Source organism: Globicephala melas, chromosome 1 (genome assembly GCF_963455315.2).
Source record: "Globicephala melas chromosome 1, mGloMel1.2, whole genome shotgun sequence".
In the NCBI taxonomy this organism is placed as follows: Eukaryota; Metazoa; Chordata; class Mammalia; order Artiodactyla; family Delphinidae; genus Globicephala; species Globicephala melas.
Window position 1 is genome coordinate 35,070,393 of NC_083314.1, and position 23,042 is coordinate 35,093,434.

The 23,042-nt window shown below is 49.7% G+C and overlaps 1 protein-coding gene across 1 annotated transcript in view; it reads left to right on the forward strand.

The window, feature by feature from the left end:
- RASSF5 (Ras association domain family member 5) overlaps positions 1–23,042 on the forward strand; it is a 71,095-nt gene that overhangs the window by 7,873 nt on the left and 40,180 nt on the right. The window contains exon 2 of the mRNA XM_030872855.3: positions 19,542–19,663. Within this exon, the coding sequence (XP_030728715.1) occupies positions 19,542–19,663 (122 nt within the window). The remainder of the gene's footprint in view (positions 1–19,541; positions 19,664–23,042) is intronic.

Consider the following 23,042-nt stretch of genomic DNA (forward strand, 5'->3'; position numbering starts at 1 on the left):
CTGGATCATTAGCAAAATCAGCACCAGAACCCAACATAGCATTTTGCCCCATGAGCTAATGTCATTGAATATGCAAGTTAGTGGAGCTTCCTCATTCATCTGCTTCCCTTCTGCCAACGAACGCTGAAATGTCCATAAAAAGAGGTACAGAAAAAGAGGAGGGTGAACCAAGGGGCGGTAAGCCATGTGCAAGCTAGAGGATCAGCCAGGTCCTGGACACCTGAGAGCTGGCAGCACTTCAGCCTGTTTTCCATGTTTGGTTTTTAAATAGGTTTTCAGCATGTGTAAATCATGAGGTCTTGAAACAAGAGGTGAAGTTTTCCTTAAATCATAAAAGAATCGAGTGTGTCTGTCCCCTCCCCACCCCACCCATTGGTATTAGGTGTGTGTAGGGGCGTGGAAATGCAGGTTGAAGACCTTTTCCTGGAACTGAAAAGATCCTCCTTGTCAGGACCCAGGGTTCATGACACAGGACTAACCATGAACCAAAGAAAAATTAGGTTGTGTCTCAAAGGGGACAGCGACAGGGCAGAAGAGTTGGATCGGGCCTGGAAAATAAACTGAGCTTTGCATGATGGCCCTCCGCCCTGTCCCAGGCAGTGTTGTGGCTGAGTGAGGGGCAGCAAATCTGGGGAAAGCCCCCCATTCCCACCCCAACTCTGTGTGCCTCCAGGTCAGGCTCACATTTGGGTGTCGTCACTTACTTTTCTTGCTGACTTGGAGGAAGCTGTTTTTTCCATTCAAGTTGAATAGAAGCTGAAGGTTTTGTGGTTTCTGTTGAAACAATTATGTCCTTTCTGCAACCGAGGAAAGTATTAAAAATCCAAAAATAAACCTCAGAGATGCCTTACTATTCAAATGGAACAAAAGAGTCCAGCTGTAACTTGAGATTTTTTAGAAAAAGGGGTTGAGCGTACTCTCTGTAAATGTCTATTCTAGTGATGAGTGTTTTAAAAAGCAATCTGGAAGGACCTTTATATGAATAGGGTTTCAAGGTGAGAATATGTTGTAACCCCAGCACTTAAGATGGTGAAGCCTGTTTCTTCAAGTTAGGTTCGCCCTGGCTGGAGGTCAGAGGGTCAGTGCTTAGATGTTGGGGCAGCAGGAGGTCACTGTGTTCCTCCTGAAATATCCGTACAGCAGAAAATCTATCCAGGTTTTCTAAAGGTCAGGAGTGAAGATTCTAGAACCTCCCAAAGCCCCATCTGGATTCTCAGCCAGTTCTTTCCTGCTGGCTTCCCCAATGGCTTAACCTGTCCACAAAATCATCTCTGTGATGAGGAAAAGGAGAAGTGAGATCAGTATATCCTCCAGCCCAAGTGGGGCATTCAGAAGGGATTTTCCCCCATGACACATGACTCATGATTTAAAGTTTCCCAGCATGTGCGTGTCCTCCTCTCTGAGCATGGGAGTGGGAATGCCACCCTTGCCTGTGCTCAAGCAGGTGGGAGTACCTGGGCCCTCGTGAAGATCTCATGTCCCAGTGGGGCCAGGAATCTGGGCTCCCAGCTTCACGTGGCAGCCCCGGTGTCATCTCGGGACCTGGACTCACGAGCCTTGTCTAGGCAGAGCTCCTGGGTAAGCTAGACGATCACAAAACAGACCACTGGCAGCCCAGTCCCCCCCAAGGAAGCATTAGGGAGAAAGACCCAGTGTCCCAGCCCGAGGAAGGGGGCCTTTGGGGGCATCTCTCTATTAAATAGATGACTTGTAAACAGTGTGCTTTATTACTGTACCAAGGACTGAGGGCCTCAGCAGGGAGGGGTGATCTAGCTGGGGCCTCCCAGCCACAGATCCTGTGAGGGGGCAGGTGATAGGGGAGCCTATTGGGAAGGTCAGGTGCAGCTTGGGTCGGTTCTACCATTTTCTTCTCTCAGTGGCCTGAGGGCCTGGCCTCTGGGATGTGATGCCATTCAACATTCTCTGTGGCCTGGGGAAGAACCACAGCACAAAATGGTGGAAGCAGGTTGGCAGCCGCACGAGGGCCAACAGGGCTCACGTCTGAACTCATGAGTGTTCACCTTCTGGCCCCAGCGCTAGGTGACCAGCCCCCAGAGGTGTAAATGCAGCTTCATGGGCCCTCTGTGGTACCTTTCCTCTAAGGGACGGCGCCCCTGCTTCATCTGAAGCTGGCCCCCGCTGGCGGTTGGCGGGTGACTTTTGGAGTCTCTGGGCAGCGTGGGAGCAGGCTACCCTCTTCAGTGGTTTTCCTGGAAGGCTCTGCTGCCTGTCCAGTGCCAATCGCCCGTCTTGGCCTGGGTGACAGGGCCTCTGGGAACTTCCCCACCAGGACTTGGTTGCTTCTGGGAGTCACTGTTTAGGGGACACCCTGTGAGCCCCATGTTAGGGCAAGAGAACAGCCTTTCTGCCCTCTTCATGAGAGACTCTATTCTTTTCTTCTCTTCTCTTTCTTATTCCTACTCCTGTCGCCTCTTCTCTGCGCAGGTATCTGCTCTCAGATAAGTGGTCTGACCCTCTTAAGGCAGCACCGCTTCCTATGGGCCTGGGCAGCTGAAAGCCCTTCCCCCGTCCTGGGCTTAGCGTAGGAGGATGTGAATTAGTGCGCTTGTCCCTTGGGAGCCTGTACAGCTGGTAAAGCGTTATTAATCCGACATCCCCAAAGAAATCCATTAACGAGTTCCTGGGCCAGGCACCAGCGTGAGGTAACGGATCACTTCTGTCGTCTGTTGAAACTTTGGAGACATTGATTTTCAGACTCACAGGCGCTCCTGAGAAGTGAGGCCCAGGGCAGCCTCTTTCTGCAGCCTGTTTGGTGGGGGCATGTTTATCTTATCAAGCTAAAAGCCCCAGGAATAGAAAGTTTTCCGCTGGGGGGAGGTGGAGGGGATAGGACCTCAGCTGGGAAGAGAAGGCATCGGGCAGGCTGGCTGGTGCCGGCCCGGGGTCCCCAGTGCCTGTGACTTACTTCGGAGGAACAGGGAGGCTGGGCTGATTTGAGCAAAGCCTGGCTCACACGAGGCCCGGAGTCCTCCCGGGGCCGGTGATTCCCCCCTTCGTCACTCTGTCCCTGATGCCAGACCTGGAGAGAAGCTATTGATATCCCGTAGCCCAGCGGGATGACTGAGGGCCGGGCTGAGGAGGCGGTCTCCACCTGCTTCGGAACGGTCACCTCACGGCTCCAGCACCTCTTCCGCAGGCTCCCTAAGAGTCATTTGGGATCAGTAAAGCTCCAGGCCCTCCAGAGGTTCCACCCCAAGGCCCGGCTTCCTCGAGGTAGGTCTAAGTCATTCCAGATGGGGGTGCTCAGAGGGGGGTTGGATACCTAGTGGCCTCTCCCATGGACAAGGCAGTGCGGGAGCCCGCTGGCAACCTGGTATTTAATGCTGAGCTCGGCACCACTCCTTGGCGCTCCTGACTCCCCAGGCGCAAAGCTCAGGTGCTGCCACCCTGCCAGGTTTAGGTGGAACTTCAGAAGCTGTGTTGGCTGTGGGCTTTAACAGCCTTTCCCTGACTGAGAATTAGGGCCAATCAGTCCTCCTAATCTGGTCCCTGAGCAGGCAGAATAGAGATGGGCATCTTGGGGGGCCACTCTTTTCCATTCTGCCCATCCTGTAGCTCCCAGGGGCATCACACCTTGCAAAGCTGCTGAGCCAGCCTTCCGAGGACCCCGGAGCAGTGACGTTTCCTAGGCAAAGGCATCTCACCTGCACGGTTAGTGGAGGTGCCTATGGGGGGCACACAAGCAGACTGTGTGGGGCTACAGAGGCTGCAGGCGGAACACAGCTGGACAGGAGCTCCAGCCTCAGGCAGTGACTGGGCTGCAGCTTCCTTCCCGGAGCACTAATTAGGGTGAGAACAGCCCTTGCTGGGGAAGGATAACGGGACAGTGTGGGCTGAGTGAAAGATGGGGAGGAGAGACTGTAGCAATTCAATTTTCATAGAATCTGAGGTCACTTACTCCTTTTTTCAAACGAAGGAGGCTGAGGCCAACAAAAGTTGGTGGCAGCTACAGGACCAGGGTCTCGGGCACCTGCCTTCCAGCCTAGCATTCTTCCTGATGGATCAGACTAGCTACAGCATCTTATATTTCTGCAGTGCTCGTCTGCTAAAGATACAAGGGATTTGTGTTTGTTTGGGTTTTTTATTTGTTTTAAATATCATTTATTCCCTCCAGATCTCTGTATGTTAGGGGTGGGAAAGGGGTGATTCTGTTTCACAAACGAGATGGCGGCCCAAAGAAGTCAGGCCCCTGGCTAAGGCTTAGAGCTGCACAGTCAGAACTGGAACCCCTCACTGCCGGGTTCTACTCATCTTACTGGCCTCTAGCTGCTTCTCTTCGATGGCTGTATCTTTGGAGCACATCAGCTTTCCTTGGGTTCCCGGCCCCATTTGTCTCCATACTGTTCTCACACACATTCGGGGACAGGTGGGCATTTGGGTGGGTCCCAGCACTGAGTCTTAGGTATGGAACTAAACTAAAAAGTCATCTCTGGGTTAAGTTTGTGAAAGCAGCATTTGAAAGGCAATGTGATCTTAACTGTGGAAAATGTAATTTTCTTGATTACAGTTTTACGTCTTGAAAGGTGGGAATCTCACTTCCACTAGATCTAATCCCCATTTGGAGACAAATACTGTTTAGCCAGCCTGAATAATTTATCCTCATCAATAGCCTGATACATACTGTGACCCTCACGCAGAGGACAGCTGGAGACTGAGTTCCTCGATTTAATGTGCACTCGTGTCTTCGTGTCCATCCTCCCTCCTTAAGAATTATTCAACAGAGCATTTCCTTGCTCCTTTGCTCTTCAGCTCAAGGAGTTACAGATTTAATGAAATCAATCAGGCCTGGAGTGGCAGCATTAAGGTCTGGGTAAATACTGCACTGCAGCCACTGCTCGTTTAACTTGTGTTAGCATTTGGGTTGAACTGATTGGAAGAGGAGGGGTGAGACAGGATGCTCAAAGATGATGGGAGTGGTAGACTGTGGACTGTGGACTCTGCAGGAGCTCTGTGAGTGACCTGTAATGTAGCATTTAAGAGAATGGGCTTGGAGCCTGGTCAAATTTTTTAAAACATTTTATTGAAGTATAGTTGATTTACAATGTTGTGTTTAATTTCTGCTGTACAGCAAAGCGACTCAGTTATGTGTGTGTGTGTGTGTGTGTGTGTGTATATATATATATATTCTTTTTCATATTCTTCTCCATTATGGTTTATCACAGGATATTGAATATAGTTCCCTGTGCTATACAGTAGGACCTTGTTGTTTATCTATTCCATATGTACTAGTTTGCATCTGCTAACCCCAAACCCCCAATCCTTCCCTCCCTCACCTTCCGTCCCCCTTGGCAACCACAAGTCTGTTCTCTATATTTGTGAGTCTATTTTTGTTTCATAGATATATTCATTTGTGTCGTATTTTAGATTCCACATATAAGTGATATCATATGGTATTTATCTTTCTGACTTACTTCACTTAGTATGGTAATCTCTAGGCCCATCCATGTTGCTGCAAATGAGCCAGAGCAACTTGAGCCTGGACTGTGGATGCCAGGTGGTAGGACCTTCCTTGTACAGATTAACCTCTCTGAGCCTTAGTTCTTCCCATTGTAAAATGGAGCAAAGAATCCCCCTCCCAAGCAGGTGTCATGTGTGTTGAACGTGACATTGACGGAAACCATTCGACATGATGCTGGTCACAGAGCAGGCCCCTCGTCGGCAACTGCTCCCAGAAAGACTTTTTTTTTTTTTTTTTGCGGTACACGGGCCTTTCACTGTTGTGGCCTCTCCCGTTGCGGAGCACAGGCTCCAGACGCGCAGGCTCAGCGGCCATGGCTCATGGGCCCAGCCGCTCCGCGGCATGTGGGATCTTCCCGGACCGGGGCACGAACCTGTGTCCCCTGCATCGGCAGGCGGACTCTCAACCACTGCACCACCAGGGAAGCCCCCCAGAAAGACTTTTAACGATGGCTCAAACTGGGTCATCCGTGTAAGCCCCCAGCACGCTGTCTGCTCTTCCGTCTTACCTGGGCCAAGGTGGACCTCCCACGTCTCAATGAAAGAGATAGGGTTTGAAGGTTTGCCCAGGCAGAAATAGAGAAGGAGCACAAAACTCTTAAACACATTCTCTGGAAAAATTCCTATCATTGAGTTTACTATGTCACTTAATTAACAGGCAGGGGTTGGATTAGTCCACCGGGCGTCATTAGGAGCTAAGCAAGCCTGCTGCCAAGGAGCAAGTCGTATGTCATTTTAAAAGGCTGCTCGGGGGTCATTGGGACACAGACCTGGCTCTCTCCAGAAGTCTCTGGTGGTCCTGGCTACAGGGATACAGCTGTAAAGAAGCCTTTGTATGTCTTCTGCAGGGAAGGCCTCAGACGTAATCTATTTACTTTTCTCCTCCTGCAAAAGTCTCCTTTCACCCGGTTGGTTGATGGTCAATTGATGATTGGCACTCTGAAATCAAATGACATCAGAGCAGGTGTGGAAAAACCAGTTGGATGCAGCAGCCTGGCTGTCCCATAAAGGACTGAACCTCTCTGCTCCTGGCCTCTTGTGACCTCCTGGCACTCGGATCGGGCGTACCTGCGCGCACGCACCTGTGTGTGCATTCACATCTGCACACCTGTCGAAGCTTCATCTCCTGCCCTGTGGTCTGCAGATGCCTAGGCAGGACTTCTTGCAAAACTATTTGGCTGTCCTTATCTTTGGGGTCTGTGGAACACTACCAAAAATATACTCAAGCTTAGCAAGAGGCTAGGCAACCCTTTGCCCCCTCTCTAAGATGGTGTTTGCTTTAAAAACAAAAGCTAAAAACCAAAAAAAGCCTTCACGTTCCTCATTCCACCTCTGCCCCTCACTACTAGGCCCACGTCCTTTCTCTGCCAGCTGCCCAGATTCCTCCGTGTGTCTCCTCAGGGGCCCCAGGGATGGGTGCAGGGGGCTCTGAGCCCTGGAGAGGGGGACCCCACCTGCTTTGTCTCTCCTACACCCAGAGCGGAGTGACACATGCTTAGAGGAAGCGGATGCCCCTTCTGAGGTGACCTGAGCCAAGAGGGCATCTGGCAGCTCCGCACTGGCCTTAGTTTTCATGGGCTTGTTGCTGTTTGTAAAATTCCCTTAAACCCAACTGTCTACAGTGTTTTATTTTATTTTTTTAATTTTTAATTGGAGTATAGTTGATTTACAATGTTGTGTTAGTTTCTGCTGTACAGTAAAGTGAATCAGTTATAGATATACATACATCCACTCTTTTTTAGATTCTTTTCCCATATAGGTCATTACAGAGTATTGAGAAGAGTTCCCTGTGCTATACAGTAGGTTCTTATTAGTTATCTATTTTATACATAGTAGTGTGTATATGTCAGTCCCACTCTCCCAATTTATCCCTCTTCCCTGCCACCCCCCCTCTCCGCTTTCCCCCCTGGTAACCATAAGTTTGTTTTCTGCATCTGTGACTCTATTTCTGTTTTGTAAATAAGTTCATTTGTATGATATTTTTTAGATTTCACCTATAAGCGATATCATATGATATCTGTCTTTCTCTGTCTGACTAACTTCACTCAGTATGACAATCTCTAGGTCCATCCATGTTGCTGTAAATGGCATTATTTCGTTCATTTTTATGGCTGTCTACAGTGTTTTAAAATATTTTTTCTTAAGGTACTCTGGCAATAGGATTTATCTTTTCCTGTGGTGACAATCAAAACAGGATTTTAATATCTGTATTAAAATATATAACTTTGAATATATATATACATATATGTATATGTGTGTGTGTGTGTGTGTGTGTGTATATATATATATATATATATATATTCCTTTCATCCACTTGTTCCATTTACACAAGTCTTTGGGTATAACTGGCTGTCCTTTGGAACAGTACTTGACCTCTGGTAGGCCCCCAATAAATACATGTTGAGTGGATGCATGCTTGCACACATGAAAAACTGACTAGTAATTAGGCAGATGTGGAAAGATAGGAGACATAATTGGCATAAAAAGGTTTAACTCTCTGTCTCTGAGTATGTGTGTCCTGGTGGGTGCACATACTTTAATTGTCCCTGTTCAAATATTGTGCCATGTCTTTGCACTTCTATCTTCATGGCCACACCCTAAATACAACTTGGACCTTTTTGGATGTGGTGTCAGAGGGTCCAGATGACAGGTCTCCTACAGACACTTGCATGTGAGGAATGAGGTTCATTGGGCTTTCCCACCCTGGACCCCACCTCATGTCATTTACTTGTACATTTTTCCAAAATCTGTTGCCTGCTACCACTATCGGCCAAGGGGAGCTTTTCAGAGATGCTCTGTAATATTGCACTGAGGGCCTGCAGACTCGCCTATCTCTATTTTCTCCATCCACATCTCCTGATCATTTTCATGCATAAGGCCCCAGCACCACAGTATTAAAATGACAATAAAATGGGGCACGTCTCTTTAAGGTGCTTGAAGCATCATTGGCAGACATAAAGCATATAAAATATAATCCCAAAAATTTCAGTCAACTAAAAGAATAATTAAAATTAAAAATAGGTTTGCTGTTGTAAAAAAATGGAATTAATTTAAAAGTAGAGTTAATTTTAGACAACCATGCAATTTATAGTTACAACAGAATGTAAATATCATAAACATTGGAAATGTAAATAATGTAATAGAGTGAAAATCGGCGTGTGGGCAGCGTTGACAGGAGGGAGAGTTCTAGCATAGTCCTGGCAGGGAGTTAGTTAATACTATCTAAAGTGGAAGCATGAATTGTTAAAAGTAGATTCAACCCTATTAATTTTTTTTTTTTTTTTTTTTTGCGGCACGCGGGCCTCTCACTGTTGTGTCTTCTCCTGTTGCGGAGCACAGGCTCCGTATGCGCAGGCTCAGCGGCCATGGCTCACGGGCCCAGCCGCTCCGCGGCATGTGGGATCTTCCCGGACCGCGGCACGAACCTGTGTCCCCTGCATCGGCAGGCGGACTCTCAACCACTGCGCCACCAGGGAAGCCCAACCCTATTAATTTTGTTTATAGTTTTAAACATATATACACATCCACACAAGGCAGGGTGGGGGGCATGGTTCAGGGTGTAGCGCCCCCAAAGAGTGAAGTGGCATGAAACAGACCACATGGGAAGGTGCCCTGGGGTCAGGCCCTGTCCCCTGCCTCGCTGGTCGCAAGGCAGGCACGCCTGACACTTCCTTTGCTCCCTGCATCATCCATCTGAACTTGCCAGGAACTGTCCTGCCCTCCCTCCCTCCCCCGGCCCCTTGCACTGAGGGCCTGCAGACTCGCCTATCCCTATTTTCTCCCCCGCCCAATACTCTTGGGCCGGCCTGACCGCAGTGGCTTCCCTTTGTTGGTGCTTTCAGCCTAGGGTTGTGTGGTTGTGTTGGAGACAGATGAGTAATGGGCCCGCCAGCCCGAGAGGCACACCCACCCACACCCACCCACCCACCCCCGTGAGGCAGGATCGTGCCTCTGCAGGCCAGCCCGTGTGCCTCATTTTGTGACTTGAGCGCGTTCAGCAGCATTCCCTTGCGGCTCTTTGCACAAAGACGGCACCCCGGTGAGTCCAGCCGTCCACAGGAAGGCTGGCTTCTCTGACCCGGGACATGGGCCTGGCTTCCAGGCCACTCCTCTACCATAACATTGACCCTTCCTGTTGGCTTCCTGGCCTGCATTCTGTCACAGTCTGTAGGGTGTGTGTGTATGTGTGTGTGTGTGAAGTGTGCGCAGGGGCAGTTGTGTGTCTCCAGGCCCTCCAGGCTGGGGTTCGAGGTGCTGGGTACCCTCAGGGTTGGCCTGTCCTCTGAAACAATGAACTACATTATATGGTCTCCCTAGAGCTGGGGTTCAGGCTCCTTCCTGGAAACATAAAGATGCAGATGTCCTGAGCTGGATGTCTGACCCCAGGAGTGGGGAGTTTCCATTCTCTTGCTGCCTCACTAGACGTTTAACCAGGAGTATGAAAAATGTATAGATTGTGTTGATTTTGGCAATGGCCACAGCCCTCCAAGCTTGACAAATCCGTCTCTCTACCTTCCCTCTCTCCAGCATGACTCATCCTCTTGTGTCTCTGCCTCACTCCCCTGGGCCATCAAAGGCAGGGCTGGAGGCAGGTAGGGGCAGGTAGGAGGAACTTAGGTGAGCAAGAAAGTTCATGATTCTTCTTAGTTAATACATTGGAAGAGGACCCCAAACAGAGAGATTTGAGGACTAGCATCACATGCTAAGTCAACAGGAATCCAGCTACCCAGACTCAGGGGTCCCAGGGTTGAAAGTGACAGCTACCATCTGGTGAACATCTACTCTGTGCAGGCACTGTTGGGTGCTTCACATACACGCTCTCTAATTTTGGCAACGCATCTGCTGGCAAGGAAGATATCATTACTTCCATTTTGCAGATGAGGACATCGAGGCTGAAAATAGATTCCATATTTTACTAAGGTTAAGTAAATTGTCCAGGCATCTCATACCCAATTAGAAACAGGGCTTGCATTCAAACCCTGATCTGTGTGGCTCTGGAGGCCAGATTCTGTGTCCTCCGAAGCTCCTGATTTAGTGTTTTGCCACTTGCACCCTTTCTAAAAGACCTCTATCATGCGCATTAAACAGTGTGCTTCAGGGGCTGCACGGCCTGTCTGAGGATGCCTGACTTACAGACGCCAAGTGGGTGCGTTTTGGTGCTCGGAGCCTCTGTGCATTCTGGGCTCTCCCACCATCCTCATCTCTCCACGCGATGGGGCAGTTGGCTCTGTTTGGGTGTCACGGGGTGCAGAGTTGCAGAGGCTGGGCCTCTGCGTGGGGAAAGCCGAGCGCCCACTACTTGTGGCGCTTGACCTTGACTGAAGAGCTGGCCTTTCTGGTGCTCTGAGGAGCTCAGTGCAAGAACCTCCGACTGCTGCCTGAATAGTTCATAGTCTCCCAGAGACGAAGGGGCCGTGGATGGAGGACCAGTCCAGAGCAGGCAGACAGTCCGGGTGGGTTCTCCCAGGCTGAGTGGCTTGGCGGAGCTGGGACTCAAGCTGTGAACTGGCACTTCTCAGAATGAGGCAGAGGCCTTGGGGAGGGACGTTCTTGCTGTTACCTGCTAGGGCAGAGGAGAAAGCACTCCTTGCCCAAATCCCTCTGACCCATGCTCTCTTCTGGCCTTGGGCCCCCCTAACCCCCATCCCTAATAAAGCCCATCCCTGGCCTCAAATGGTGCATGGTAGGGAGGACCAGGACCAAACGGAGGGGATGGTTTCCCAGAAAACAGGGCTATCGAGAAGCAGCCAGGTGTGATGCATTTCCCTTTGCAATTCTGCCACTCACCCGCCGTGTGGCTCTCAACAAGTCTCTTAACCTTTCCAAGCCTTAGTTTCCTCATCTCTAAAATAGGAGTAGAAGAATGGAACTGGAAACTTACATCCACGTGAAAACCTGCACGCAGATGTTTACGGCAGCTTTATCCATAATCGCCAACTCTTGGAAGCAACCAAGATGTTCTTCATAGGTGAATGCATGAATAAACTGTGGTCCATCCAGACACTGGAGTAATATTCAGAACTGAAAAGAAGTGAGCTCTCAAGTCATGAAGAGATATGGAGTTACCTTAAATGCATATTCCTAAGTGAAAGAAGCCAATCTGAAAAGGCTACGTAGTGTATGATTCCAACTATGTGACATTCTGGAAAAGACAAAACTATGGAGAGAGTAAAAAAATCACTGGTTACCAAGGGTTTAGTGGGGTGAGAGGGATGAATAGACAGAGCACAGAGATACTTAGGGCAGTGAAACTATGCTGTGTGATACTGAATGGTGGATACATGTCATTATTTATTTTTCCAAACCCATAGAATGCACAACACCAGGAGTGAACCCTAATGTAAATGATGGACTTCAGGCGATAGCGACAGGTCAGTGTAGGCTCATCAGAAGAATGTGCCACTCTGATGGGAAATGTTGGTACAGGGGGAGGCTGTGCACGTGGTGGGGGGGGCAGAGGGTATACAGGAACTCTCTCTATACTTCTGCTCAGTTTTGCTCTAAAAAATAAAGTCTGCTTTTTAAAAAATAGGGGTAGAAACATGTCATACAGGCATAGTACTGATAGCGTGAAGTCATGTATATAAGCTGTCTAACACATTGTAGGTAGTGAATAATGGAGCCGCTGTCACCACAATGTGGGTTCATGATTTTTCTTTGTACCTTTAGTAAAGAATATATATTCATTATAAAAGAATATATATTCATTATAAAATATATATTAGTAAAGAATATATATTCATTATAAAATTATAAAGAATAAATATTTATTAGGACTCCCCTGGTGGCACAGTGGTAAGAATCCACCTGCCAATGCAGGGGACACGGATTCGAGCCCTGGTCCGGGAAGATCCCACATGCCGCGGAGCAACTAAGCCCGTGCGCCACAACTACTGAGCCTGCGCTCTAGAGCCCATGAGCCACGACTACTGAAGCACGCGTGCCTAGAGCCCGTGCTCCGCAACTAGAGAAGCCACTGCAATGAGAAGCCCGCGCACTGCAGTGAAGAGTAGCCCCGCTCGCCGCAACTAGAGAAAGTCCGCGTGCAGCAATGAAGATCCAGTGCAACCAAAAATAAATTTTAAAAAAACAATATATATTTATTATAAAAATTTAGACTATAAAGAGAGGAAAAACACTTGAAATCCCATTACTCAGAGCAAGCATATCACCTACCTTCCAAATTTCTCTCTATGCATAATATATATGTAAGTATGTGTATGTTTTTATATAATTAGGATCACGAAACACAGCCTTTTTCTCTTTCAGTAATATGCTTGTGGACATCTTTCCAAGTTGACCAATCTACATCATCTTATATAATGGCTAAATATACCATAATTGTAGCTGGCCCCCTGTAGATGGATGTGCAGTATTTCTAGTATTTTGTTGCCATAAATAACTGTGTGATGAACCTTTTAGTGGAGACGTATTTAGATATAAATACACACTGAGGATAAATTCCTGCAGGAAATTGGTATCACCAATAAGGCAAGAACCTTCTCATTTACCCACATCCTCTTTAATACTGGAAGTTATCAATTTTGGTTAACAATTTTCTTTTCTGAAACTAGAGCAAGATTTTAGAAGTTCAAATATTGGAGGGGGTGGGTAGGAAGGCAGGGAGGAGAGACATCCCAGGTGGGCAAAGGTGCCTCTCCGAGGTGGGGGAGAGTTGCCCCTCACCGGGCTCCATGCACACCTGGCACCTCACCTCTGCAGGGAGCCGACACCAGGGGCCTCCCTTGCTCAGGCTGGGGAGAGGGGCTCAATGGGGGTCTCAGGTTCATCAGAGCCTTTTTTATCAGGACTCAGTGGAGGTCTGGAGGAAGGTCAATGGGCAGTGATGGGATGTGCACAGACGGGCTTCCGGGATGAGGATGCCAGATGCTGTGGCTACTGGTGAGATTGACTAGGATTTTAGCCAGTTAATATGAATAGCTAGTATTTATTGATCTCTTAGTTTGCATCAGGTGTTGTGTTATGATTTACGTAATTACCTCGTCTAATGCTCTTAGCAACGCTGTGAGGCAGGTACTGCCATCGGCTCCATTTAGAGAGGAAGCTGAGGCACGCAGGAGTTAGGACACTAGCCTAGGGGTAGGTCAGCACTCACACTCTGGTCTCTCCACTTCAGCAAAGGCAGAAGACCATTCATTCCTGCCTCTATTCACTCAACCAATTCATACTAACCCCCTTCCAAATGCTTAATAGTGGCTGGTCCTCTTGAACACTGAGCAGGGCCCAGAGCAAAGGGCTGGGAAAGGGTGGACTTCAGGAGCTGCAGCCCTGGAGGCTTAGAGGGGCGTGTGGTCGAAGAGGACACTAGAGGGCCTGAGGTCCGAGGGGAAATCTTGGAGCCATGTGAAGAGAGGTGCTTCTGGCTGGGGGAGCAGGGCGTGTCGTTGCAGGGTGCAGTGGGGCTGCAGGTGGTGAAGCAGGGCCGGGCCGGCCTGGGACAGACAGGCACAGAGAGCATTCTAGGTGGTCTCTGAGTGGACATGGTTGTTCTTGAGTGGAGGGACCCCCAGCACAAGAATGGGGGACTCTTGAAGAAATATCTGAGAAGGGAGCCAAGGCAGGGACCCCAAGACTGAGGACTGTCCCCACTGACTTGCTCGGAATGACCTTAACTCCTGCTTTTTAAAAACTTTTGTAACATTGTAATTTTCCAATGCACTTTTTTGTGTGTGTGGTGGTGGTGATAGTGGTTTTTGTTTGTTTGTTTTTTAATTTATTTTAATTAATTAATTAATTAATTTGGCTGCTCCGAGTCTTAGTTGCGGCAGGATCTTCATTGTGGCATGTGGGATCTTCAGTTGTGGCATGCAGGATCTTCATTGTGGCATGTGGGTCTTTAGTTGTGGCATGCAGGATCTTCATTGTGGCATGCGGGATCTTTAGTTGTGGCATGCAGGATCTTCATTGTGGCATGCGGGATCTTTAGTTGTGGCATGCAGGATCTTCATTGTGGCATGCGGGATCTTTAGTTGTGGCATGCAGGATCTTCATTGTGGCATGCGGGATCTTTAGTTGTGGCATGCAGGATCTTCATTGTGGCATGTGGGATCTTTAGTTGTGGCATGTGGGATCTTTAGTTGTGGCATGTGGGATCTAGTTCCCTTACCAGGGATCGAACCTGGGTCCCCTGCATTGGGAACGTGGAGTCTTAACCACTGGACCACCAGGGAAGTCTCTGTTTTTTAATTTTTAAAGAATTTTTTTTATTGAAGTATAGTTGATTTACAGTATTGTGTTAATTTCTGCTGTACAGCAAAGTGATTCAGTTATACATATATATATATATATATACACATTCTTTTTCATATTCTTTTCCATTATGTGTTTTTTCAGATTTTTCTGTAGTGCCTAAGAACAAAATTATTTTAAAACTAAAATCTATTTGTGTGCTTGGTTTAGAAATGGCTGGCTAGGGGGAGCTGGTGAGACTACAGGTGACCCACCAGGAGCTCGGTGGGGCGGGAAGGAATCCACACGTCAGAGTAGTGTTGGGAGAGGTGGGATGGAACATTAACTGGGGGCCTCTGTGTCCCAGGCCTCCTGTGCAGTGCTTTACATCATGGACCCCATTTAATCCTCATGGCAGCCCTATGAACAGGCTATTATTCCCACTATATAGTCGAGTAAATTAATGATCCGAGGAGTTCAATAACTTACCCAAGGTCACAAAGCTGGTTGAGCAGTGAGTGGAGGCCAGGCCTTCCTCCCAAGTCCATCCTCTTTCCATTTTCCTGTAGCACAGGCCAGGTCCCGAGGGGGAACGGGGGAAGTGGTAAGTTTGTTCTGAGGTTGACCTTGTCCAAGAAGGCCTGGGGTACCCAGAGCATGGACACAGGGCTCCTGGATTCAGAGGCTGTCATGCTTCCCCTTGGGCCTCAGTAGTGGCTTTGGCCATGCAGGGTGAGAAGCTGCTCTTCACTGACCTGGGAATGACCGCAAGGGAGGCCTATGAGCTCATTGTAACCCAGGCTCTGAATCCTGGGAACCTGCCCCATCCTCACCCCACATCCTGGCTTCAGCTGGAGGAGGGGGAGAGTGAAGTGGAGAGGCCACACTATCTTGGGATCTTGCATACAACCCTGGGGTGAAAGGGCCTTAAGGGTTCCTTATCAACAGAATGCCTCTGGTTCAGAAAAATTAGCCTCTTTGTGTGCCTGTGTGTGTGTGTGTGTGTGTGTGTGTGTGCGCATTTGGCAACTGGGGTCAGGCAGGAACTAACTAGGGCAGCCCTGGGGACTAAGGGGAGGTTTGTAGCTTTTGCATTTTGGAAAGCAATCTCCTAGCACAGTTCCATCTGCTGAATTCACCTCCTCTGGGCTGAAGTAGAAGAAAGACTATATCTTTGGACATAGGTTGCCATGGCCTCTGGTCCTGACCCCCTTGTTCGAGATGGTGCCTTTGGTGGTGACCTTCAGGGACCAAGAAGGCCAGGAGCAGGGCTAGTAGAAGTAGGGAGGTGGTCCTGGCCTCAGCTCAGCACTTCCTGGCCTCCTTCCTCTGCCAGTCTGCTGCTGACCTCTGGAGATGGTGTCCATGAGAAACCCACATCCGTTCGAGACTAAGGGCTCTGGGTTCCCAATATGGCCCAGGGTCTGTGTTATGGGTTGAATTGTATCCCCCCACCTGGCAAAAAAATAATATGTCAACGTTCTAACCCCCAGTACATCAGAATGTGACCTTGCTTGGAAACAAGGTAGTTGCAGATGTAATTAGTTAAGAAAAGGTTGCACTAAGAGTAGGATGGTCCCCTAATTCAATATGACTGGTGTCATGTGAGGATGACCATGTGAAGACACAGGCATACAGGGAGAAGGCCATGTAGAGACTGAAGCAGAGATGGGAGTGATGCAGCTGCAAGCGGAGGACAACCGAAGACTGCCAGCAAACCACAGAAGCTGGGAAGAGGCAAGAAACGATCCTCCTACAGGCTCCAGAAGGAGCGTGAGCCTGCTGACAGCTTGATTTCAGACTTCTGGCCTCCAGAACTGAGAGACAATGATTCCAGGTGTTGTTTTTTTTTTTTTTTTTGCGGTACGCGGGCCTCTCACTGTTGTGGTCTCTCCCGTTGCGGAGCACAGGCTCCGGACGCGCAGGGTCAGCGGCCATGGCTCACAGGCCCAGCTGCTCCGCGGCATGTGGGATCCTCCCGGACCGGGGCACGAAACCGCGTCCCCTGCATCGGCAGGCGGACTCTCAACCACTGTGCCACCAGGGAAGTCCCAATAATTTCAGTTTTAAGCCGCCTAGTTGGTGGTGCTTTGTTATAGCAGCGAGGAAACCAATACAGCCTGGGTCTGAGGGTAGCGCACAGGAGCCCTCTCTGCACCCTGGCATACAGTTCCCTCTTTGAGAAGGGCCCCTCTGTGCTTGTGTCTCCATCATTCCTCCTATCTTGAGGCAAAGATGGCCTGTGGGGGTTTAAGCACTGGGCTCCAGTGGAGACAACCCTGCCTTGGCAACCTCATGAATGTCCCCACTCAGAGCACATGAGGCCTGCAGGCTACTGGTTGTGGCTGGGGGGGCCTTGCTTCTGTGTGTGGAGAAGGGATGGGGCCTGTGACCTCATCTCTGCTGGCCTAAAAGCCCTGGGCTTAGCATTTCCAGGGGCCAGGAAATATCAAGACGTGCTTCAGTGGTTTTGCTACAGTCTGTGATTACACGGTCTGATGGGACAGGCTCATTGGTGCTCAAATGTGCTTTTTATAAAATCCCAAACCACTCCTCTTGGAGTCTTCTGTTCCCCCGCTCCGTCCAGCTCAGCGTGAGGCTGTAAAAAAAAAAAAAATGTTCCTGTGGTTTTGGTGCTGTGTGTGTGTGTGTGCACACGCACGCATGTGTGTCAGCGAGAGGCAGAGCACAGAGAGACAGACAGAAATGGAGAGATTCAGATGCACAGGTGGACACAGAGTGCCCGTGTCTGCAGCACACAGAGTTGAAATAGGAGACTGGAAGACTTCTTCCTTTCTCAAGACGCTCTCCCCTTTGGGAGCCAGTGGCAGCTCTCACTTGAGGTAGAGCTGGCGAGTTTCCACTCCTTGGCAGCCCCGGAGAATTCTTCATCACTCAGAGCTTGGCCAGGAGCTGGATAGGTGTGTCCCAGGAGCAGAGCCCAGACAATGCCTCTTTGTGTGGGCTCTGGCCTCGGTGCTCCCTTATCAAAGCCCTGGCATTTCTGGGCACTGCGGGCAGGGGAGATGCGGTCTGCACGCCACCTGTGCCCTTCACCCCCACCAGGGGTGAGGCCGTCCTCGTGCCGGGCAGAGATCTCCTACTGGGGGAGCCCAGGAATGCATGTGGGCGTGGGCGGGGTTATGGTGCGTGGCCCAGAGTGAGCTGTACCCATCCCCTCTCCAGGTGAGAGCATAGCTCCTCCGGAGGAGAGCTGGGAATGCCCAGAAGAGGGTGGAGTGTGAAGGAGAGGATGTCGCGTGGGCCTCACCTGCAGGCACGAGGGAGGTGAGCAGTAGGGCTTCTAAATGCCATCCCAGAAAGGTGGTCAGGACTTCAGACCACTGAGTCAGAAGGTTGCAGGCTTCTGGAATCTCTTCATGTCCCCACATTTGCTGGATGCTCCCCTGCAGGCATTAATGGCAAAACCTGTACAAGGAGTGTGGTCCAGGTGCTCATCTTTGGGGATGTAAGGGAAGGGGGCAGCTGGGGAGAGTGGGGGTCTCTTTCCAAAACTCCCCGAGAGCGTGGGGAGAAGAGGAGACTCACCCCTACCGCCGCCCCAGGACGGAGTGCGCTTCACAGCTTTAAGAAGATAGTCCCAATGTGCCGAGGTTTTGGAACTTGTTAAAAGGAAGGAAAAGAGTGTCAGGAGGCTCAGCCCTTATCAGCCAAAAGTTGTCCCCTCGTCCCCAGGTTATACAAACAAGTCCAGGCTGTCGTGTCCCCTGCCGCATCCCCATGCACCTGGCATCACAATCGAGCAGCTTCTCATGGAGACTCCGGCAGCCTCCCTCAGCTGGGCCTTCCGGCTGAGCTGTGGCACCTCCGGGACAGGTGACCCTGGCGGGCCCAGCAGCTTCTGTGAGAACCAACCTCAAATCTGAGCATGTTGCCTGCTGATGGGCTTAAGTTGATTTCTCTTGCTGCCCACCTTTTCTTCACTCCCATCCTCCATACACACGCCCCTCCCCTGGCCTGCCCCAGCCTCTCTGCCTCCCGCCCCCTTCAACTTCACCTCCCTTCTGCCAAGGAGGCTCCAGAGAGAGCCCTGAGGAAGCTGGAGACTGCTCGCAGCCTTGGTTCTGCCACTGAGCTGTGTGTCGTTGGGCACCTAGCTTTACCTCTCTGAGCCTCAGCTTCCCCATCTGCGAGGTAGTCCCCCAGACTCTTTGCAACTCTGGTCGTTAAGTCTTACTTCCGTGGAGGTGAACATTGTCTAGGAAATAAACGTGTGCTTTTCCCCGAAGCACCTAGTTTTGGATGTTGTCTGTAAGCTACGTCAGCTGGGTTAGAGAAGCCACCCCACATTTCTAGATGGGGCAGGGTCAGAGACAGGTGACAGCCCTTCCTGTTGATAATAATGCCTTTGTCCCTGGAAGCACCTTTAATTTATTAAGACCTGTTCTCCCTTTAACTATAAACGCCCTTGTGCACTAGGCAGGGCACTTAGTACCTATATTTTACAGACTGCAAAACAAGGCCCAGAAAAGTTAAGTCCTTCCCCAACGATCCGTGACCCCTGGTGATTAACGTAAATTAGTAGAAAGAGAGCCAGCCAGAAGCCAGATGATCTGCCCTTAGAAAATCACCAATGTCCCTAAGGCCCCAGTTTCCTGTCTGTAAAGTGGCAGTAATAATGGTTGCAGGGTCACGCACAATAACAGAGGCGCAAATAGTTTGCAAACTGTAAAGCACCTGTTCACCTTCACCATTCATGGTGGCGCAGAGAGCGGGTGACATTCTCACGGTGTTCTCCCCCCTCCGCTTCCCTCCTGCGTGCTCTTCCCTCCAGGAGATACACGCCATCTTCCAGGGTATTTCTCTGGGCCTCCTATCTGGCCCCTAATCCCCCTATGGTTCTCTCCCTCCAGACTGTAAATTCACCTGCCACCCGGAGTGCCGCAGCCTGATCCAGCTGGACTGCAGTCAGCAGGAAGGCCCCTCCCGGGACAGACCCTCTCCAGAAAGCACCCTCACTTCGACCTTCAGCCAGGTAGGCAGCAAGGGCTCAAGGACCGGGCTGGGAACAGCCTCTGAGGTGTCCCGGGCTCCCCTGTCCCTCCCAGGAGCTCTGGTGGGCGGGAGGTGGCGTGAGTGTTCCACATACACTGGATGTTGAGGTCCCCTTCTGGCTGGATGGGGTCCACAGCACACACTCTGATTCTGCCCCCAATTCTGATGTGGCGGGCGAGGGTCCCACACCACCAAAGCGATCATCTGACACCCGCTGGGTGTCCTTCAGTTCACCTCAATTCTGGCACTATCTGTGCGCCTCCCCACCACCACTTCAGACACCAATGGCAAGGCTGTGTTGTCACCTTCTACAGCTCCCTCCTTGGGTTCAATTAATTTGCTAGAGCAGCTCACAGAACTCAAACATTTTACCTACTAGATGATCAGTTTATTATAAAAGGATCTAACTTAGGAACAGCCAGATGGAAGAGATGCAGAGGGCAAGGTGTGTGGGAGGGACACAGCTTCCATGCCCTCTCCAGGCGCCACGCTCCCTGCACCTCCACGTGTTCGCCAACCCAGAAGCTCTCCAAGCCCCAACTTTTTGGGTTTTTATAGAGGCTTCATGACACAGACATGATTGATTAAATCATTGGCCAGCGGTGACTGATTCATCCTCCAGCCCCTCTCCCCTCCCCAGAGGTCAGGGGGTGGGACTAAAAGTTCCAGTCCTCTCCTGGCAACAAGCCTGCATCCTTAGGTGGCCTCCAAAATCACCTCATTAACATAACAAGAAACACCTCTGTTGCTCTCCTCACTTAGGAAGTTCCAAGGGTTTTAGGAGCTCTGTGCCAGGAAAGGAGACAGAGACCAAATATATATTTCTTATTAAAAAACCACAATATCACACCCCCTCTTCCAGGTGGCTGGGGGGATGGAACAGAATCGGTGACACTATTGAGAAGTGCCCTGTAGTCCACCCCAAGCACAGAGCCTGCTTTGGCCTAGGGCTCCAGCCATAGGTGTGGGTATGGGTAGGGGTAGCGGTGGGGGTCCCAGAGAAAGCTCCTGAGGATCCTCTGAGGCCTCGTAGCCCTGGGGCAGTGGGGATGCTGGGACTGAGGCTTCTCAGCACATCATCCTGCCTGCCAGTCAGCCAGCCAGACCAGATCAACGTCAGAGGGTCTGTGCAAATGTTCTTTCCCTGTGTCAAAGGGCCAGGAAGTTAATGCCCAGAGCAGCTCTTGGTTCTGGGCTTTGCCAAGCCACTTGAACTAGGGCGTGTCTGACCCTTGATGTCGAGGATTTGGGAGGGAGACAGGAGAGCGTTGTTTTTAATTCTTGCATTGATGAAACATTAATTATCTACTATGTGCCAAGCACTGGTAAGAGTGGGGATAATAAATGCTACATCATAGTTCTGGTCCTCAGAGAGCTTACATTCTGGCGGGGAAGGCAGAATACAACCAAATAGTATATAGTGTGATTCATGTTTCAATAAAAGTACGAATGAAGCATTTTGAGTATACGGTGCAATTGTTTCTGTTGGGAGAAATCAGGGAATACTTCCCAGAGGAGGTGACATTTGCTGTAAGCCTTAATGTATTGGTCAGATGTTGCTGGTTAAGGAAGTAAGGAGTGTCCATCCTTACTGTAAGGACATCATCCATTTATTTATTTAACAAATACGTTTTGAATGTAGAGCATGTGCCAGGCCCGGGAATGCCAGGGACTTAGTGATGCAGTAAAGTAGGGGAGCAAGACTTTAATTAAACCACATGTTTCTGAGAGAAAAGCCCTGGGTGCTGTGAGAGACAACACAGATGCTGAATGACTGGTTATTTCCTCAAGAGAATACAAGTGGGCCTGGGGAATCGGGGTCCAGTCCCAAGTCCCCAGACTAGCCATCCACACGCTTTTTCTGACCATGATGTACATGCTCAACAATGTTCAGTCACCTGGTCCACCCATGGGTGCTGCCGGCCTCCCTGCTGTTCCCCAGGCCTTTTTCTCCCACTGGGAAAGTAGTACTAGAAAGCAAATATGATGTGTATTTTTATAAGAATGATATTGAATTCATTCTAAAAAATATATTTTTTAAATTCTGTACATCCGAAAGAAACTTGGAGCCGCCCCTCTCCACTGCTCCCGCGCCCCGTGGCCCAGGCCTCGCTGAGCCCTCAGACACCCCGGCCGTGGGGCGGCCTGGGCCATCCGCAGCGTGAGAGCGGGCAGGCGGGAGGCATCGTTCCAGCCTCGGGCCCGGCCGCTGCTTCCTGCCCCGGCTCCCAGCATCACGCACATAGCCGTGGAGTTCCACATCCGGCACAACTACCCCTGGAGTAAGCTGCCCGTCAACGTGAGGCAGAGTCTTGGAAATTCACAGAGAGAATATGAGAAGCAGGTTGTCCTGTACACTGTTCGCAGTCAGTTACAATATAGAAATACTTAAACATGTCAAGAAGATGAACCCAAGTACTATGGGGAGCTGTGCAGTCGAGAACATCTCATGCTGTACCCTTGCCATTTATCAGATATGGTAAAGGCCTGAGGATAGCACCATATTATCCTGGGATCATGGATGACATTATGAACAGTGAGAAAAGTTAGGATTCATTGCCCAGTTTTACTGCTGCTGCCTGCCTAAGGCTTCTTGGCATGGGAAGAAACCAGTACATTGATCTGATGAACCCGTGTAGATCATCAAAAATTTTTTTCACAAGGAAAACGGCCCATGATCTTTTACCAGTAAAGCCAATGGAAATTGCCAGAGGCATGCTGAGTGGTGTAGGCTGCATATATCACAGAAGATGGCATAAAGATATGCAGTTTGCCTGAGAAATGTGCTATTGATAAGATCATTGATGCAGGCCCTCAACTCTCTGGATCACCAGATTACAATGTAGTACCTAGTTTATATAACACAGGATTTATTTATCTGGATGTGCTAATATCTGATGACAGTTATACAGTAGTTCCTCCTCTTGCAGGTTTTGTAATGAATCGAGTGCAAGGTGATTGTTTTGAAACTCTGTATTTGTTTCCATAGATGAGCATACTAGTATTGCGGGTCTTGCAAATGCACTTGAGATAGACCTATCCCTGGTTAAGGATGCTGTGTCATTTGGGGTACTGCCGATTGGGGTTTGCCCACAAGATAGGACTTCCCTAGCGGTCCAGTGGTTAAGACTCCACGCTGCCAACGCAGGGGGTGCGGGTTCGATCCCTGGTCAGGGAAGTGAGACCCCACCTGCCGAGCGGTGCAGCCCAAAGATTTAAAAAAAAAAAAGGACAAGTAATAAATTTGGATCAACTTCGTTCATCGTGGAGGAATGCTCCACCCGTAAACAGAATAAAGTAACTCGTTTATTTAGTATGAGAAAAAAATTATGTACGTCCTCCACACACTTTGGAACTGG